This window comes from Ursus arctos, unplaced genomic scaffold (genome assembly GCF_023065955.2).
Source record: "Ursus arctos isolate Adak ecotype North America unplaced genomic scaffold, UrsArc2.0 scaffold_18, whole genome shotgun sequence".
Classification (NCBI taxonomy): Eukaryota; Metazoa; Chordata; class Mammalia; order Carnivora; family Ursidae; genus Ursus; species Ursus arctos.
In genome coordinates this window covers 52,305,453-52,323,433 of record NW_026622852.1, presented here as the reverse complement: position 1 = coordinate 52,323,433, position 17,981 = coordinate 52,305,453, and the positions used below count along the sequence as shown (strand labels likewise).

Sequence of the window (17,981 nt, the reverse complement as noted above, 5' to 3'; positions counted from 1 at the left end):
TCCCTGGGCCCCGAGCCAGGGGGGAGCGGGCTCCACAGGGGTGGGTGAGGCAGCCTCAGGGCTAGGGGGCAGCTGAGCCCCCTAAAGGAGTAGAGGCCGCCACCAGCCCTGTGACAGTGCCTGACCTCGCTTGGGTCCTGCTTACCCAGGGACAGTGGACTCCTCTCCACCCCCTCCTGCGAAGCCTCCCAACATGCCCCGCCCGCTTGTAGTGACCCCCTCCACACAGGCTCTGCCTGCCCCAACATCTGACCTTTGGAACCACAGTGTCCCTTTGTGTGGCCCCCAGGAGACTCCATGGATCAGGCAGATGAGGCTCTGGCTGGGGGAGGACCCCACCTTCTTGTCCCTCCTCTGCCTTATTTGCTGTGTTACCTGGGGCAGATTCCTTCCTCTCTCTGAGCCTCATCTTCCCTAGCAGGGAACCAGAACTCGGTTCCTAACACTCCCCCTGCCCATCTCGCACTTTCTGCCTCTTCCTCTGGACCAGACCTTTGCTTCCCTCTTCCCCTTGGGCTTCCCATCCCAGCCACCATGGATGATGGGATGATGGTCGGGATGGGGAGTGCTCCTGGCTCCTCACTGAACCCCTAGTCAAGGCTGCACTTCCTCCCACACAAAGCGGGAAAAGCCTGCTTATCTCAGCTCTCCCCAGACCCCAGCGAGCCTACTTGCCTCTGCATGCTTCTGAGGGCTGACCCTGAACACTGACCTCCTTTCTCTCAGCCTCGGGCTCCTCATCTGAGAAATGTGTCCCCACTAAGATATTGACAGAGCTGGGTCAGAGTGTGAATGCCTCTCCTTCTAGAAGAAAGCTCCTCAAGGGTGGGCCCTACGTCTTGTTCATCTGCGTCTCCACACCCAGTCCAGGGCTGGGCAGGGTGGACACTGGTGTCTGGGGGAGCCTGAGCGAACTGAGGGCAGTGAGCTGCGGCACAGAGCAATCACCTAACCATGGCTGATGGGGTGTCTCTGGCCCACGGGGCTCTCTGAAATCCCTCTGGATTTGACCATCCATGGGACATGAGTGCGGGTGTCTCTGAACCAACTCCTCGCAGGGAGCAGTGCACAGTGGGGGCAGAGCCGGGGCTGGACTTGGGGGATTATGAGACCCCGAGTGAGAAGAGGTGCCCCCCAGGGGCTGGCAGGAGTTTCCTAAGACAAATAATGCCCCCCTGACCTAGAGGCCATTCACCAGACGAAGAAGATGAGGGGCTGGCATGGAGGCCCTGCTCCCTCCCCTCTCCTAGCCCAGGCTTTCTAGGCTGGGATAAAGGGACTGGACCAGATGCCCATTTCTGAGCTTCCTTCCAACTGAAAGAGTCTGGGAGAGAAGGACCAGGGCTCCTGGGGGTTGGGGGGTCTGCCCCTGGGCCTGCCCCAAGTGCTCCCAGCATGATTTGGACCACGTGAGCACAAGAAAAGGAAGGGGAGCATCTCTTAAGAAACCATCGTGGCTGCCTAAGGGACCCCTGGTGGCCCAGGACAAAAGACGGTACAGAGCCCGGGTTGGCTGAGGCTGCAGAAAACCGAGAACAGCAGCCAAGATCCCTGTGAGAGTTTGTGTGGAACGAGGAGGAAGCGCCAGGCTGGCTGCTCGGCCGAGGGGGCTGCTGAGCTGCATCACCCCGCTGACAGCTCTGCAGCAGCCGAGGTCGCCCCACTGGACAGAGGACAAAACCACAGAGCAGGCTGGCGAACTTTGAGGATCCCAGAGAGAGCCAGGCGGAGGGGCCCAAAGGCAGAGAGAGACACCCACCGTCCTGTTCGCTCACAGGCTGTACGGGGCAGATCTCAGGGTGGCAGCCTAGGGCTTGGTGTCAGAATTAAAGGCAGGGCGCCCAGCACCTGGTGGAGGACACAGTGGCCACCAGAGGCCAGCGAGGGGCCACTGAGAACAGTGCCTATCAGCCTGACCTCGCTTCCTCTTTGACAGGATCAGAGCTGAGTGGATCCGGGGTGGGGGTTGACGCAGCCTATCTGGCTTCCAGCGGGGCATCTGACAAAAACGGGGCTGCAAGTGCCCTGGAATGCGTCATCCAAGGAGGGCTGGTTCATGGGCCAATACCCAACACCAGACCGGGAGAGGCCCTGACGGTTCCCGTGCCTTGGGTGAGAGACACAGGGCTGACTCCTGACATCGCAGGGACAGCAAGCCAGTGGTCACAGAGCTGGGAGTGCAGAGAAACTCCACTGAATCAGATGAGAAGAAATGTAGCAAGTAAAAAAGTCAGGGTCCTTCGCTGGATCTAAACCATACATGCCCCCTCCCCCACATACACACAGAAAACCGCTTAGCGGTCACGTGTGTGAGCGTCCGGGGATTCAGTTACAGAAGGGTAGTGTGAGTTTCCAGGTAATGTGGCCTCAACTGTTCACTACATTTTGGGCCACATTAACAAAGGCAGGGTGCCTAAAGCGGGGGAGGTGGCTGGCTGATGTCAGTGGGGGAGATCGGGTTATATCTGTTCCACCTTTAGAGGGAAAGCTGTAGCCCAGCTGAGGGCACGGCTTTAAGAGAAGGAACTGGAAGAGCCTGGCTTTGAGAAGTGAAGACTCAGGGCTCAAAGAGGCAGAGGCAAAATCTGCAGAAAACGGCTAACCTGGGCCCGATGCAGCAGCGGGCTCCTCGCCACTGGACGAATGCGAGGGGCAGAGGGAGCCAAACTTCAGATGATGTGCCAAGTGGGTGACTTGTGAGGTCCCTTCCCGCCTGGAGGTTTTGCCATTTGTCCTACCTGGTTCTGGGGACTCTGTCTCTGCCCTGCCTGCTCAGGCTGCTCCCGTTTAGGCTGAGGCTAGGATACGTCTGGGTCCACGTGTTTCAAGCCCCAAACTCTCCCCTACCTCCCTCCCCTCCTCCCTTCTCCCCTCTTGCTGTAAGAGGAGGGGGTCCCTGCCCCGGTCTGGCCTCTTTCCCCTTCCTGATGTGGCAGGGCTGGCCCAGAGACCGCCTCTGTGTCATTTTAGCGTGTCTGTATCTGTGTGCATATCCTCGTGGGTGTGCCTTTGAGTGTCCGTGCGTTTGCAAGTGAGGCTCAGTCTACCCTCCCCAGGGACTCCCCCTCAGGGCAGAGCCGGCGTGGGCTTGGCACACCTGCCAGGCTCTTCCCCACTTCTGTTCCAGGTTCGGACTGGGATGGGTGAACCCAGGCTGGCGGGCCTCGGAGGTGGGGGAGCTGGGCACCAGCCCAGGGCACAGGGACACGCCCTCGCAGGTAACAGGCACAGCACACGACATCATCGCACTGGGGCATGCAGGGGGGCCCTGCCCGGGCCTAGACCCGGCCCCTGGAGGTTGGCTGGACACAGAGAGGACGTTTAAAAAAATAGAGAGAATTTAAGCTTCCCAAAAAAGAGATGGGTAGGGAGAAGGAGGCGATGGAGGCCGAGGTGGGGCTGGGAGGCGAGTGGCTTTCCAAATACTCTGGGTCCCTGGGGTGACACGGTCTCTGTGGGCAGGACGCGGCCCTGCCCAGGCTGCGCCCATCTGCCTGCCCGGCTGGCCCAGGGGAAGGGCACCGTATGGCTGTGTGTAGAGTCTGTGCGGGCTGGGGGGTGGCCGCGGAGGCCGCAGGCCCACCCCACGACCCTGGCCCAAGCGTCCATGTGGCCGGCTGGCTCTCAGGAGGCGAAGTAGGAACTCTGCATGGAGTAGAGCCGGTCGATGGGGTTCCCCACGCGGGCCTGCAGGGAGCCCACGTCCGAGGAGCCGAGGAAGCAGTCGCTGAGGCTGGTTAAGGAGGTATCGCTGTCGATGTCGTGGAAGATGGAGTCGTTCCCTGGGGGCAGAGGGGGCGTCAGGAGCCGGGGCGGGCGGGAGTTCCTGGGGGGCTCTGTCAGCCCTGCAGGCTGTGTGGCCAGAGGTGAGGAGGGATGGGATGACCTGTGGCAGCAGCGGGGGACCAGAGGTGCTGAGGGCCACGGGTGGGGTCTCGAGGGCACCCCTTCTGTCGGGAGGCGACAGGTGGGCCGTGTTGGTGGGGCCTGCCTGGGCCCTGGGGTGGGATGTGGATGTTGTGGCCCCCGGCCTGCCGGGTCAGGCAGCGAGCGGGGGCGGTGCTGGGGTGGGCAGGGGGTAGGGCGGCTTACCATAGGGGTTCATGTGGTCACCTGGCATTTGGGGCGGCGTGAGGCCCTGCTGGAAGGGGTCGCTGCTGCCGTAGGGACTCTGCTCCATGGCCACGATCTGCTGTTGCGGGGGGGCCAGTGGCGTGTAGGAGGCCATCATGCCCTCCATGCGACTCGACAGGACCTCTGGGGACAGAGCACACCTTTACCGACCGGCCCTGTCCACCCTGTCCAGGAGCCCACCCCGCCCCCGGGGAGCCCTCCCAGATGTACCTTGGGAGTTGCCACTGACCTCCCACGTGACCCCTCAGGCCACGGGGCCCACTGCAGTGCTCGTGACTATGACCTCCTCTGGACTCCCCTAGATTCCAGGGCCACTGAATCCAGGTCACTGACCCCTGTCCCCTGTCCCCAGACACACCCTCCAGCTCCTCTTCAAGAATCAGTTTAACAAAAGCCAGAGACCTCCCCTCCCCACGTCCTCCCTTCCTCTAGTGGCCCTGCCCTCCAGAAGCTCACTGCCTGGGGGACCCAGACACTAAGCAGGAAGTAATGATTCAACATATGGGTGCAATGGGCTCCCTGCATCTGGGAGCATCAAGGTGGGGCCCAGGCCAAAGAGGCTCAGGGAAGGCTTCCTGGAGGAAGGGACCCCCTGACTCCATGTAACTTAAAGAATCAGCAGGGGTTCAACCACACCAGGGTGCAGGCATGCCCTGCCACACACAGCAGAGGCAGGGAGGGGAGAAACTAGCCAGGGGGAGCAGGGAGCCCCAGGGGGAGCAAGGGGCTGGAGCCTGAGGATGAGAGAAGGCCAGGGATGGGGAGGAAGATGGTCCTCTTTAGGCCCAAGCTCAGCGTGGTTCTCCCTGAGGCTATAGGAGGTCCGTGGAGGGTCTTGGCCAGGGAGAGGCTGTGGAGAAAGGCTGGCAGGGTGGAGGCTGGAGGCAGGGACCATCGAGGAAATTGAGGTCGGGGCTGGGGTCCTTATTAAGGTGGGTGTGGGAATGACAACTCCTGGGAGGGCATGAGGGACACAGGACCAGAAACCACTGCCCTACTTGGCAACTGAGCAGATATAGTGACTGGAGGACCGGAAGGGTCAGCGGTGACTCCCAGGGTCCTGGTGTGGGCACTGGCGGGGGGTGGTGCCATTTGCTGAGATGGCTGGGAGGAGCAGAGGGTGTTTTGCGAATGTGGTAGGAGGGGCTGCTGTGTGGAGTACTGTAAGGGCTGGGAGGAGCTCAAGGGGGACCGTGGAACATTCTCGGGGAGGCTGCATCTCGGAGGCAGCTGGGAACACAGGAGGTGGCTGGGAGACCAGAGACAGTGGCCACAGCCCCAGGAGGCCAGGCTGTCTTAGGAGAGGGGGGCAGCGGGGGCAGAGAGAAAGAACTGGGCTCCAAGGCTCATGTGCAGCCAGGGACACGGGCCTTTCCCTGGAGCCCCTATCTCACTTAGGAACAGGTGGCCCTGGGGCTCCCACTCCTCTTGGGTAGTCCCAAGAAGCTCCCTGTGCTCTCCCTTCAAGGCTCAATGTCCCCATGGGGCTTGGGAGGCTAGCCCCCTGGCCCCAGACGTCGTAACAGCGTTTTGGCAAAGCCCAGGGTTCAGGGGCCCGGCTGCTGCCCCTCCAACTGGCTCCTTACCACCCAGCAGGAGCCCACCCTGAGCTCCTCAGCACCCTGCAGAGAGACTCTGGAGATCCCTGCTGAATTCTACTGTGGGCCGTGGGGTAGATGGTCATGTTAAAAGCACAGGCTTGGGGTGCCACACTGGGGGCCGAGGCCAGCTCTGCCCCTTACTAGCCGAGTGATCCCAGTAAGTCCTCTGGTCTGAGCCTCAGCCTCCTTGGCTGTGAAATGGGCTGACAATGCCCTTGCCCTCTGGGATCAGTGGGCACTCAGTGAGGCGGAGCATGGTCAGTGGGGACAACCATGACTGGCGCACCCTGAGGGTTGGACATGGTTGCAAGTGTCTGTCTGTTTGCTTGAAGTAAGCTCTACGCCAAACTCAGGGCTTGAACTTGTGAATCTGAGATCACACACTCCACCAATACGCGCCCCAGGGGCGAAAATTCTGCCACCCTTCTGGGCAGCCCACCCATCCAGCTCTCTCCTCCCGGGTCCCGCATGGGGTCCCCACCACCTCTCTGGATCCCAGCAGGGTCTGGGGTGGCAGCTCTCAGAGCCCTCACAGCCCTGGTGGAAGGCGCCCAGGTGCGGGGGGACGGGGGGGGGAATGCTGTCACCAGAGGCTGAGCCTGGGCCCTGTCGCCCTGTTCCCGGCTCACCTTGGCCCAGCCGCTGGGAGTTCTGCTGCTCCTGCTGCTGCTGGTGCCGCCGTGCCAACTTCTTCATCTGCGGGGGACACAGGTCGTGCCAGTCCCCACCTCCCTGCCCCCGTTCGTTCCCGGCCCCTCCCAACAGGGCCCCGTCTTCTGCCTGCACCCCCACTCCAACCCTGCCCACTGGGGGAGACAGGTGGCCTCTCACCTTGGCTCTTTGGTTCTGAAACCAGACTTGGACCACACGCACGCTGAGGCCCGTCTCTGCCGCCAGCGTCTCGCGGACCTGCCCGGTGGAGGGACACAGATCAGGCCTGGGGGGGCCGGGGCAGCAGGCCAAGGAGGCGGCGGTTTGGGGGAACTGAGGGATGGGGGGGTGGAGGGACGTCCCCGGTCCCAGTGAGAGTGGTGGGGGCATTGTCTGGGAAGGCGGCGGGTGTGGGGTGTCAGCCCCGCCCCACCCCAGCGGCCCCTCACCTTTCGGCAGGGCTTGGAGGACACCTCAAAGGAGGCCTTGAAGGCTCTTCGCTGCTGCGTGGTGAGGATAGTCCGGGGTCGCTTGGGCCTCCGGGGGTCCTTCCCGTCGTCCCCACTGCCTTTACTCTGGCTGCCCTGCCCCTTGGCCGGCTTCATGTCCCCATCCTCGTCCTCGCTCTTCACTGTGGGGGACACACCCAGCCCATCAGTCTGTACAAGGGTCTCCAACCTGAACCCTGAGGCCATCTGTGGCCTGGCGGGATCCCATCAGCTCCTGCCAAACCCGGCCACGGCTGGCCCCCCGGCACTCAGGACCCCGGGGCAGCACGCCAGCCTCTGAGAAACTGGTTCCCATGGCACCAGCCCAGTGCCGGCGGGCCCCACGACCCAGCGAAGACCCCAGGGAGCCTTGTTTCTTGGAAGCTTCCAGGGACTAAGAACGGTCAGGCAAAGACATACCCCAGACATTCTCACACCGAGTATTCATGACCACGGCACGCACGCCACACACACAGAGTCATGCTCTCAACCACTGAGGTGCACGTGTGCACTGGCACGTGGGCTCACCGAGGACCGGGCACACGCAGCTCACAGAGTTACACACACACAGGCGCATGCTCCCAGGTGGGGACATACAGGCACGCACACACCCAAACACACACACACACATGCAGAAGCATGTGCATTCACCCAGAGACACACCCACGCCCACCTTGCCCATGCGGCCACTTCCATGCCCAGAACTGTGGGTCTCAGAGATGCCAGCCCCTGGTGGACTTGATGCGCCTCCCGCGGCCCCTGAGTTGGAACTAGTCTCCTTTTTCCAGGCCCACCTTCCTCAGGGCATGAACCCCAAGGGTGGGTCTCCTCCCTCCAAGACCCCCGCCCCAGGCCTGGTATGAATGGGCCAATGGCACCTGGCCAGTGTCTGCTCTGCCATGAGAGTCCAGGCAGCCACCATGGTGCCCTGCCCACGGGTGGACAGAGGGACAGACGGAAGGGGAGCTCACTGCTTCCTCCAAGGGCCCTGACAGTGACAAAGCTCTTCCAGATGGGCAGGTCCTGTGACCGCGGACTCTAGAAAGGGCTCAGAAGACCAGGGCATCTCCTCTCCAAGCCCTCTGCTCCTGTCCTCCCCACTATCCTGGAATGACAGGGCCCAGCTTTCTCCCTGGCTTTTCCCTTCTAAGACTCATTCCTAGCTGTACCCACCCTTTTGCCAGGAGGGCTCTAAGATGGCTGAGTCCTTTTGGAGGCTGGAGCAGAGCAGAGAGGTGCCTTCATCCTGGGAAAGGGGGTCTTTGCCTCCAGCACAGAGGGCCCTGGTCCCCCCACCCCGCCGGGAAACAGAAGAGCCCTGGCTGCTGCTCCCACTGCTGAAGGATGTGTCAGAGCCTGGCCTCTCAGCCACCAGCAGCCTGCAGACCTGGGGCCGGCAGAGACACCTGTGGTGCCGTGCCACGGTGGCGGCCACAGCAAGGCAAAGGGACAGCGGGGTTGGGGGGCCAGAGAGCAGGGTACATGTGGCGCACATGTGTGAACACCACACTATGTGTGAGCATGTGGATAAACGCGTGTGGCCGTGTGCATAGCTGCTCAGTACGTGTGTGATGTGTGAGCTGGGTCATGTGTGCACATGTATGGATGCATGTTTCAGTGTATGCACACGTGTGTGTTCCCGGGTGTGGGTTCGTGCATGCTGGGAAATCTCAGCATACGTCTACAGATGTACATGTGTCCGTGCACATATGCTCCTGGGCATGGGTATCCACACATGCATCATATGTGCGTGTGTGTGTACATGTGTGGTCCCATGCACAGACACTGGTGTGCGAGCATGCGTGCCTCAGTGGTAGTGTCTGCACGTACATTTGTGTACTTGGGGATGTGCACACACCTCGGTGTCCATGTGCACCTGCACACGTGCGTGTGAACACATCAAGGCCATGGGCATCAGGATGTGTTGTCTGTACAGAGCTTGGGTCCTGGGGTCAGGACTGGGCTTCTCCGGCAAGGCCCCCTCCCCACCACCTGCCCCCCCCCCCCGCTGCCTCCCCAGCTCCAGCCATGGCTCACCAGAGTCGGACTCGTCGGGACTCACGGAGCTGAGCAGGTCCTTCTCCTTCTCGTAGTCCCCCTTGCACAGCAGCTGGCCCTCCTTGAGCACAAACTCGTCGCCCTTGCGGAGCTGCCGCTCGCACACGCAGCAGCAGAAGCAGCCCAGATGGTACACACATTCCAGCGCCCGCATCACGAACTCTGTGGGGGCGATCTTCTCCATGCAGCCGCTGCACTTGGCTGCGAAGAGCCTGCAGGTGCACAGGGTGGGCGCATTAGCTCGGCTCGGGGGTCCCTCCCAGAGGCCACTGTCCACCAAGGACCTCTCCCTCCTGCCGTCCTGACCTTCCACCCCAGGTAGGAGAGGCCCACCCTGGGCGCAGAGCCAGATGTGGGAGGGTCCCGTGGCCCTACTCTTCTGGTTCCCAGGGCCCTGGTGGCCCAAGAGTGGGGGCTGGGCATCGTGGGGGCTGGGCACTCTCCTGGGTGCTGCAGCTCAGGGCCCTTCCTGCTCAGAGACACCGTGGCCACTAGAGGGCAGAGCACAAGGTCAGCCTCAACCTTCCCCAAGAGCCAGGGGATTCCAGGGCTGGGTTCCAGGGCTGAGAAGGGCAGGCAGCCCCCTGGTCCCATCTCCCTTCACTCTAGGACCTGCCCCGCCTCTTCTCTGCTCCCCCCACCCTTCCCATATCCAAGCAATCCTTAGCCCTGTCCAGCCCACCACCCAGGCTGGGCCGCTCCTCTCCTGCCTGAGTGCCTGCCCCAGTCCCCTTCCTGGGCTCCTGGCCCCTCTCACCCTTCCACTCACCCTCCAGGATGAGAGCCAGAGGAAGCTGTCTAAAACACACATCTGGTCATGCTGCTTCCCTGCTCCCCACTCTGCCATGACTCCCTGGTGCCTCAAGGCCCTTCACATCCTGCCTCTTCCTCTTACTGTCTTCGCTCCTCCAGGCTGCAGCCCGATGGGACAGCCTGCGCTTTCTCCACAGCACCTTCCCACTAGCCTTTTGGCATGTTCTTTCTTTGCCCCTCGGTTGGGCTAACCCCCACTTATCCCTCATTTCGGTGTAAGTGTCTTTACCACGTGTGGACATTGAGCACGGACAGCGTGCCAGCCGCTGCTGTAGGCATGGTGCGCGCAGAAACGCATTTAGTCCTTGCAACGACCCGATGAGACAGGAATGAACACTGACCCCATCGTAGAGATAAGGAAACTGAGGTGCCGAGAGGCGGAGTCACCTGCTCAGGGTCACGTGGTAGTAAGGGATGGGGCCGACGCGGAGCCTGGCCTGCTCCAGCCCGTCCGTGACACACTGAATCCATCTTCCATCTCTGGAGACAAAGCCAGGCGGGGGTCTCCAGCCAGCGTGTGCAGAGGGTCTGAGCAGCATGGCCCCTCCTCTGCCCTCACCTACTGACCGCTCCTCCTGGCTCCCCCCTCACAGTCACGTGCCCCGCTCTGTGGGAACTCAGCCTCAACAACACTTTGATGGAAAAATTTATGAAGAATCAAATTATTGCTGCTGGGAGGGAATTAAAACCATTTTTCATTCCCCACGTCCCTGGGCCACGTCTGCGGGCGCCACCTTGGGAGCGCCGTGCGCATCCCATCCCTCTTTATGGCCCGCCGTAGCAGGCACGGATTACAGCTGCAGTTCTCTGCTAATCGGTTCTGGAACAGAAACGGCCATAAATGCAAGGCACTCGGCCTGCCTCCCTTCCCGGGGCTGCCATCAGCGCCGCCCACGACGAGCTAGCGGGGCGCGGTGCACAAGGCCAGTCTGAGCTCTGCCCGCCGCCCTGGCACCCGCCGGGGCGCTCAACGTGGGGGCCTCCCCCAGCAACCCCTGCCATCCGCCTCTATGCTACCAAGCAGGCTCCTACTCATCCTGCAGTGCCCAACTCCAGTGCTGCCTCCACCGGGAAGCCTTCTTTGACACCCCAGGCAGGGGAAAGTGGCCTCCTGTATGCTCACCTGAGCTTCCCTCAGGCCTCAGTTCCCTCTACTGTGAAATGGGCATGTCAAGGGGACATCCCTCCAAGGGCTGTTGTCAGGATTCGATGATACTGGGCTTGTAACTCGGTAAATAAGAATCACATCAGTGACAGCACATGAGCCTGCCAGCTTCCAATTCTGCAGGCGTTCCGCAAGGCAGGGCCTGGCTCTACCTGAGCCTCAAAAGGTCCTCGGTGACTGTTTGCAAAGCAGGTGAGTGGAGGCTTGGGGTGTGTGTGGCAGGCAGACAGGACCCCGCTAGCCCACATAGTGGATGGCTTTGCAAGGGGAATACAAGCTGGATCTCGGCTCCGACTTGGCCCTTTGGCTGGATACCTTTGTTCAAGGTACAACCTACCCAACTGTCCATGGCAGCCTTTGGCAGAGGCCCCTAGGAATCTGGCTGGCTGTCTAGCTCTGCCAAGGGGCTGGGAAAGGAGCCAGGTTTCCAGAACTTAATGCTCAGACAGGGAGGATGCTTCTGCCCTGCCCTCCCCCACCCCCACCCCCTGTCCCCTCCCCACACTTCTACCTCCTGATCTAGGTGCCACGCTAAGGTCTGCAGCCTGGCCTCAGTAGCCCATGAACAGATAGGCGCTGGCTGATCTCTGTGCCAGTCTGGCGGGGCCGGGGGCCCAGGCCAGGGTCAGCGCACCTCCAGCGGCTCCTGGAGAGGTGGCCCTCTTAGGTAGGGGAGGGGGGCAGCGGGAGGGGTGACCCGCATTTGCAGGCACCCGCCACCATGCAGGCTGCATTCAGAACAGCCGTGCTAATGCCTTGGCAGCAGGGGGTCGATTGCTACTTTCTCCAAACTCATCAACACAATCTATTATTAATACTTCTCCAAAGGCTCGGTGCCGCCATTACCGAGGCAGTGCCAGCCACTCGGGGCGTCATCTGTTATCTAGATTGCAAAAACTCGGGATATAAAACAAACTGCGCACACTTTATAAACGGAATGTGCCATCCGCTTGGTCTCCAAGCATCTCTCCACCCAATAAAACATCGGGGGGGATGCATGAAATACTCACTCCCAATTATGGGGCTGCCTTTGTCTACGGAGCCAGGGTGAGCGCGACTAACGCACGTGTGGGAGGGGCTGGGGGCACCAGCGGGGTTCCCTCTTCCCCGTGAGCCCCCCTCCCTCCCTCAACCCCTCCCATCGCAAAGGGCTGGTGGAACCGGCCACTGAGAAGCAGGCCCAGCCACAGGCGAGTGGCACTGGGATTGGATGGACTTGCGTTCAATGCCTGGTTCCACCACTTCCTGGCTAGTGACCGGACAAGTAATTGCCTCTCTGAGCCTCAGCTTACTTATCTGTATAATGGGCTCAACAACACTGCCTGCTTCTCCATGTGAAGATGCAGCGGGTTGTCAGTGTAAAGCAGTGGGCACGGAGGGAGAGGTCAGTGGGCTGGAAAGCCTTTGGAAGCCTGGAATGGGCCTCTCCAGGAACGCTGCACAGAAGCTGCAAATACTCACCAAAGACAGAGCAGCTCAGGCTGAGGAGCTCCGAGCCTTCCTGCCCTGCAGGGGCCCTGGAGCCCGATGCGAAAGGCCCTGCCAGCATCTAAGGCACTGGCTTTGGAGCCTAGGTCACGATCTCAATCCTGACTCAGCCACTCGATGGCTGTGACCTTGAGCAAGTCTGAGTCTGTGTCCTCATCTGTAAGATGGGGACAATAGTCCCTACTCCCCAGACTTGTGCTGGGCGTTCCAGATGGGTGTGTTTCTGCTTCCCACACTTGGGGTGGAGGGATGGTGGGGTGCCAGGGGAGGCTCTGAAGCTCCCACTCCACCTGTGGCTTCCCCTCCAGCCACCTGGCCCTCTCGGTGCCAATTCCCTGGTCCAGGCTCCCCGCTCCCCCAATCCAGAAGCTCCAAATCCAGAGGGCAGCTTCATGACCACACCACAGGCACACAGGCTTGCCAGCAACTCACACAACCCCCCCCCCCCATTCTCCATGTAAAGCGCCAAGCCTTTCCTCCTGCTGTTCCTAGTGTCTAAAAACACCATTCCTCCCACCCTCAACCTTTGACAAATCCTTTCTGAAGGATTCAGCTTGGATATCCCTTCCTCCAGGAAGTCCCCCTTCTCCTCTCCAGTCTTTGATGTCTTCCTCGCTGAGTTCCCCATCCTCAAATCTCCTCCCCATTATGGTATTTACCCTAAGGAATCCACTTTCCCTGTTTTCAGGTCCACTTTTCCAAGCGTCACCTCCATCTTTGGAGCTGAGCACAAGGCCCCAGATGCATGAAGGTAAGTGTCAAATGTGTGTGCAATGAACGCTGAACCAACCCATATAATCCTGCTCCACCTGTGAGGTAGGGCAGGTGGGTCCCCACCCCCAGCGTGGTCTGGCAGGGGCACCCACCACTGGCCTCGGGAAGACAGCGCCATCTGCAGGAGAGCAGTGTGTGAGGGGTGTGCTGGAACTAGCAGCCCAGGGTTCCAACCTGACTCCATAACTTTGTCCCTGTGTGACTTTGGTCAAGACATTTAACCTCGCTGAGCCTCAGTTTCTTCATCTATGAAATGGGACCAATGGTACCTACCTACAGGGTTGTTGGAAGGGCCTACTGCATGCAAAGCCCTTGGCACTGTGCCAGCATGAGGAAGGCACCCCATGTGGGGCGCCTGGGTGGCACAGCGGTTAAGCGTCTGCCTTCGGCTCAGGGTGTGATCCCGGCGTTATGGGATCGAGCCCCACGTCAGGCTCTTCTGCTAGGAGCCTGCTTCTTCCTCTCCCACTCCCCCTGCTTGTGTTCCCTCTCTCGCTGGCTGTCTCTATCTCTGTTGGATAAATAAATAAAATAAAATCTTTAAAAAAAAAAAAAAAGAAGGCACCCCATAGAGCTGCCTTTCTCTTGTTCTCTTGTTGCCCTTCTCAGTCACCTCCCTGGGGTCTCTGTCACTCCTGGGAGCAGCCTTCCTGACACCAGGTTTACAGGTCCCAACCAAGCGTCCCCCTGATGACCACCCTGGGTTCTGGGCCCTTCTAGCTCCTGTCTGGCCTGAGCTGGCAAAGCACTCCTGGATCAATTCTCTGTGTGTCTGTCTATCTCACTAACATTACTGAGCTCAATTATCATTACCTGCATCACCTCGTGAAGACCTCGAAGAACCCTAAAGGAAGACACTGTTTCCATCCACATTTTACAGATGAGGACACCAAAGTGCAGAGGGCAGGTTCAAGGTCACATGGCAGCAGCACCACCATATACTCCCTCCCTGCTCTGTGCATCCAAATATTTCTCTGCCCACCAATCACCCTTGTCCTTTGCTGGGGGTAACATGCCCTGGTCTGTCTGCCCTCAAGGCTCTGAATGCCCAAGTTCTGATCACTCAGCCTCAGCCCAGCACCCAGCAGGTATAGCTGAGTGGGTTTTTCTTAAACCAAACTGAACATCTCCCTGTCACAAACCCATACCCCCTCCCCCAGGATCATCTGTGATTTCGGAGTAAGAAATTCCCTTTTTAGGGACATCCTTCCCTTGAAGAGTCCCCAGCTATGAGAACACATCTCTGTCTCCTCTGAGTTTTTATTGGTTTATTTGTTTAATGCTCAATTTATTAAACTCATAAAGCTAATAAACAAAACTCTGAAAACCAATTTTTTCTGGAGCATTTGAACATGGATTACAAATCTGATTAATTAATTTCTCTTAAGCCACTGCCAAATGCAGAGAGGCAATGCTGTACGTCTGATTCTTTTACCTCCAATAAAAGTGGCTTCCTAACATCCTGGGGACCCTCCAGCCTCTCCCTTCGGGTTTTCATCCCCAGGTCTTCGAGTCCATAAGCATGCACTAGGCTTAGAATCTTGGCTCTGTCCCGTCCTAGCACAAGCACAATACACAGGCCCCTTCTCTCTGAGCCTCAGTGGCCCCATCTGTTCAATGGGGATAACAGCTGGGCTCCATGAGGCAAGCTGAGTAAGTAGGCACATGATTGCTGTCATCATGGCTTCAAGAATCCCGGCACCTGTCCCCCATCCTCGCTGAGTAGAAGCTCGTCTGTCTCCTCCTCACTGTACTACCATTCCATACGCCATGGCTACACCTTACAGTTCATGCAGCCCCTGACTGGGGCCTCAGTCCAAGAGCGCCCAACAATTTCAGGATAAGCCCACAGACCTCATCATGGTGCTCAAGGGCTCCCGCAGCGACACGCCTGGCCTCAGCTCCTCTGCTCCAGCTGCCAGACCTCTCACTGCTCCCTGAAAACAGCCAGCCCTTCCTGCCTCCTTAACGCTTAAAACTCCACCTGCCCCCAAAGCCTGTCTTCTCGCCCCCTTTCTTTTGCTTCTTGCTGAACTTCTCTTCATCCTTCAAGACCCAATTCAAGTGGAACATCCCCTGTGAAGCCTTCCCTGAGACCTTGATACTTGTGTGTCTGAAGCTCTCACTGACCTAGAAATCAGAAACTGGATCTGATTCACACACACATCCCACGCTGGGTTCTGACATGGAGGAGGTGACCAGTGAGTCTCCGATGAATGAGTGAATAACCTTGTGAGAAATGAAATAGGCAGCCATGTAGGACGAGAGGGCATTGGCTACTCTGCTTCGAGGAGTTTGAGAATGCCGCCAGTAGTGAACTCACCGCTCTCGGCCCATGGCCCCCTTCACAGCGATACAACCTGGAGGTCAAGTCCTAACCTCTATATCGCTTACGTCCTTTACAAACCTCCTGTGGGGCTGGGGTCCACTTGTATCCTCATCTCTAGTACACAGGGAAGGCCCCCTGGGTGGGAGGGCCATGTTGGTATTCAGTGACTCCCCTGGCCTTACGTGATTGGGTCAGACCTGGACACCTGGCTCAAGGTGGGCCAATCCATTCTCTGTCCTGTGTCCCTCCCTTCTCCTGCCCATCAAGAGCTTTTTGTCAGCCCCCTGGGCTTACAGCAGCATTCTCCACATCTCCAGCATCAGCTACGTGGCCCTGGGTCATTCACATCCCACCCCACTTTTCTAAAGATTTATTTATTTATTTATTTATTTATTTATTTACTTGAGAGAGAGAGAGCACGTGCATTCAGGACAGCAGGCAGAGGGAGAAGAAGAGAGAGAATTTCAAGCAGACTCCCTGCTGAGCCCGGAGCCTGAGACCATGAAATGAGCTGAAATCAAGAGTTGGATGCTCAACCAATTAAGCCACTCAGGCGCCCCTCACATCCTTTTCTTGAGCCTCAGTTTCCTCTTCTGTAAAAAGGGGGTGTTGATCTTCCCTCCCCTGGTGATTGCGAATCTGCTGAGTTCTAACCTGTGTGAGAGGGTCTAGTGCAGTGCCTGGCACAGAGGGCATCTTGGCAGGTGTGTCTCCTACTTCCTCCCCAGTCCAAGTCCTACCATGGTGCCGGGACACAGGTTCTGGAACCTTCTCTCCTCACCTCCAATTTCAGTAGGAAGCCCCCGATCACATCATGGGGTCTATGCTCTCCCCATCTGTCTGTGCCTCTGAGGTACAGGCTTCCTTCAGATCCTCACCCAGGGCCACACTGGGGACCAGGCAGATTTGCACCTGGCTTCCTTTAGGGTCTCTCCAGACCCAAGTTCCACAGTCCTTGGAAACACTCCCACCATGGGGAGGGAACCGCAGCGCTCGGTCCCACCGGCTATACCTTCTCCTGTTCACTCAGCAAACACCCATGGAGGCCGACTCTGAAACAGGCTCGTGCAAGATGCTTGAGGGACAGAGTGGAGCCAAATCTGGTCCCATGGGGGCTGGCATAGCATGACATGTTCTTTGATAGGCTACACCTGGAGGGCACAGAAAATCATGGCAATCAATCTGGAAGAAAGCTGGGGACTTCCTGCGAAATGTGACACGACACATAATTAAGAAGCTGGTTCTGGGGGCACCTGGGTGGCGCAGTCATTAAACGTCTGCCTTCGGCTCAGGGTGTGATCCCGGCGTTATGGGATCGAGCCCCACGTCAGGCTCTTCTGCTAGGAGCCTGCTTCTTCCTCTCCCACTCCCCCTGCTTGTGTTCCCTTTCTCGCTGGCTGTCTCTATCTCTGTCAAATAAATAAATAAATAAATAAATAAATAAATAAATAAATCTTAAAAAAAAAAGAAGAAGAAGCTGGTTCTGGGGCGCCTGGCTGGCTCAGCTGTTGGGCGTCTGCCTTCGGCTCAGGGCGTGATCCCAGCATTCTGGGATGGAGCCCCGCATCAGGCTCCTCCACTATGAGCCTGCTTCTTCCTCTCCCACTCCCCCTGCTTGTGTTCCCTCTCTCGCTGGCTGTCTCTATCTCTGTCAAATAAATAAATAAATAAATAAATAAATAAATAAATCTTAAAAAAAAAAAAAGAAGAAGCTGGTTCTGGGGTGCCTGGCTGGCTCAGCTGTTGGGCGTCTGCCTTCGGCTCAGGGCGTGATCCCCCCATTCTGGGATGGAGCCCCGCATCAGGCTCCTCCACTATGAGCCTGCTTCTTCCTCTCCCACTCCCCCTGCTTGTGTTCCCTCTCTCGCTGGCTGTCTCTATCTCTGTCAAATAAATAAATAAATAAATAAATAAATAAATAAATACCTTAAAAAAAAAAAAGAAGCTGGTTCTGGAGTCAGAAAGAATGGTGTGAAGAGTCTGACTCCCAGCTCTGCCACTAACTGACCTTGGGGCAAGGACCGCAGTCCCTAATCACTGTGACGTGTTTAGCCTCTCTGGTCCCAGCTTTTGTAGGCGCGCTGGGAGGATCCCAGGACGGCATGGTCCCAGAGCACTTAGGGCGGGCTCCTACACAGTAAGTGCTCCGAACAGCGGCCAACATGACTACTGTCTAGGGCTGTCTGTGATGATGCCATTGAAAGATGAGCGGGAGTTCAGAGGGGCGCAGGGGACAGGACCCTAGACACTCCCGGGGGTCCAGCCGCTGCTGGTGGAGTTTGCCTGTCACTTGGAGGAGCTGACGGGGTGAGAGCAGGCAGAGGGAGCTGCCTGGCCTCCTCCCTCCCCGGCTCGTTGACATCTCCCCCACGTGCCTGCCGCGTCCTTATCATTCCGGGCGTAGCTGTTTTTTATTTTGAGACAAAAAGGGGCCTGTTGATGGGGATCCAACTCAAACCAGCTGCAAACATCTGCTTTGA

The 17,981-nt window shown here is 58.6% G+C and overlaps 1 protein-coding gene across 1 annotated transcript in view; it reads right to left on the bottom strand.

Moving 5' to 3' along the window:
- Positions 1–225: 225 nt before the first annotated feature.
- LMX1B (LIM homeobox transcription factor 1 beta) overlaps positions 226–17,981 on the bottom strand; it is an 83,564-nt gene continuing 65,808 nt past the window's right edge. The window contains exons 3-8 of the mRNA XM_048223207.2: positions 8,912–9,144; positions 6,836–7,017; positions 6,567–6,644; positions 6,365–6,431; positions 4,093–4,257; positions 226–3,782 (exon numbers count right to left, since the gene is read on the bottom strand). Coding sequence (XP_048079164.1) covers positions 3,625–3,782; positions 4,093–4,257; positions 6,365–6,431; positions 6,567–6,644; positions 6,836–7,017; positions 8,912–9,144 — 883 coding nt within the window. The 3' untranslated portion in view covers positions 226–3,624. The remainder of the gene's footprint in view (positions 3,783–4,092; positions 4,258–6,364; positions 6,432–6,566; positions 6,645–6,835; positions 7,018–8,911; positions 9,145–17,981) is intronic.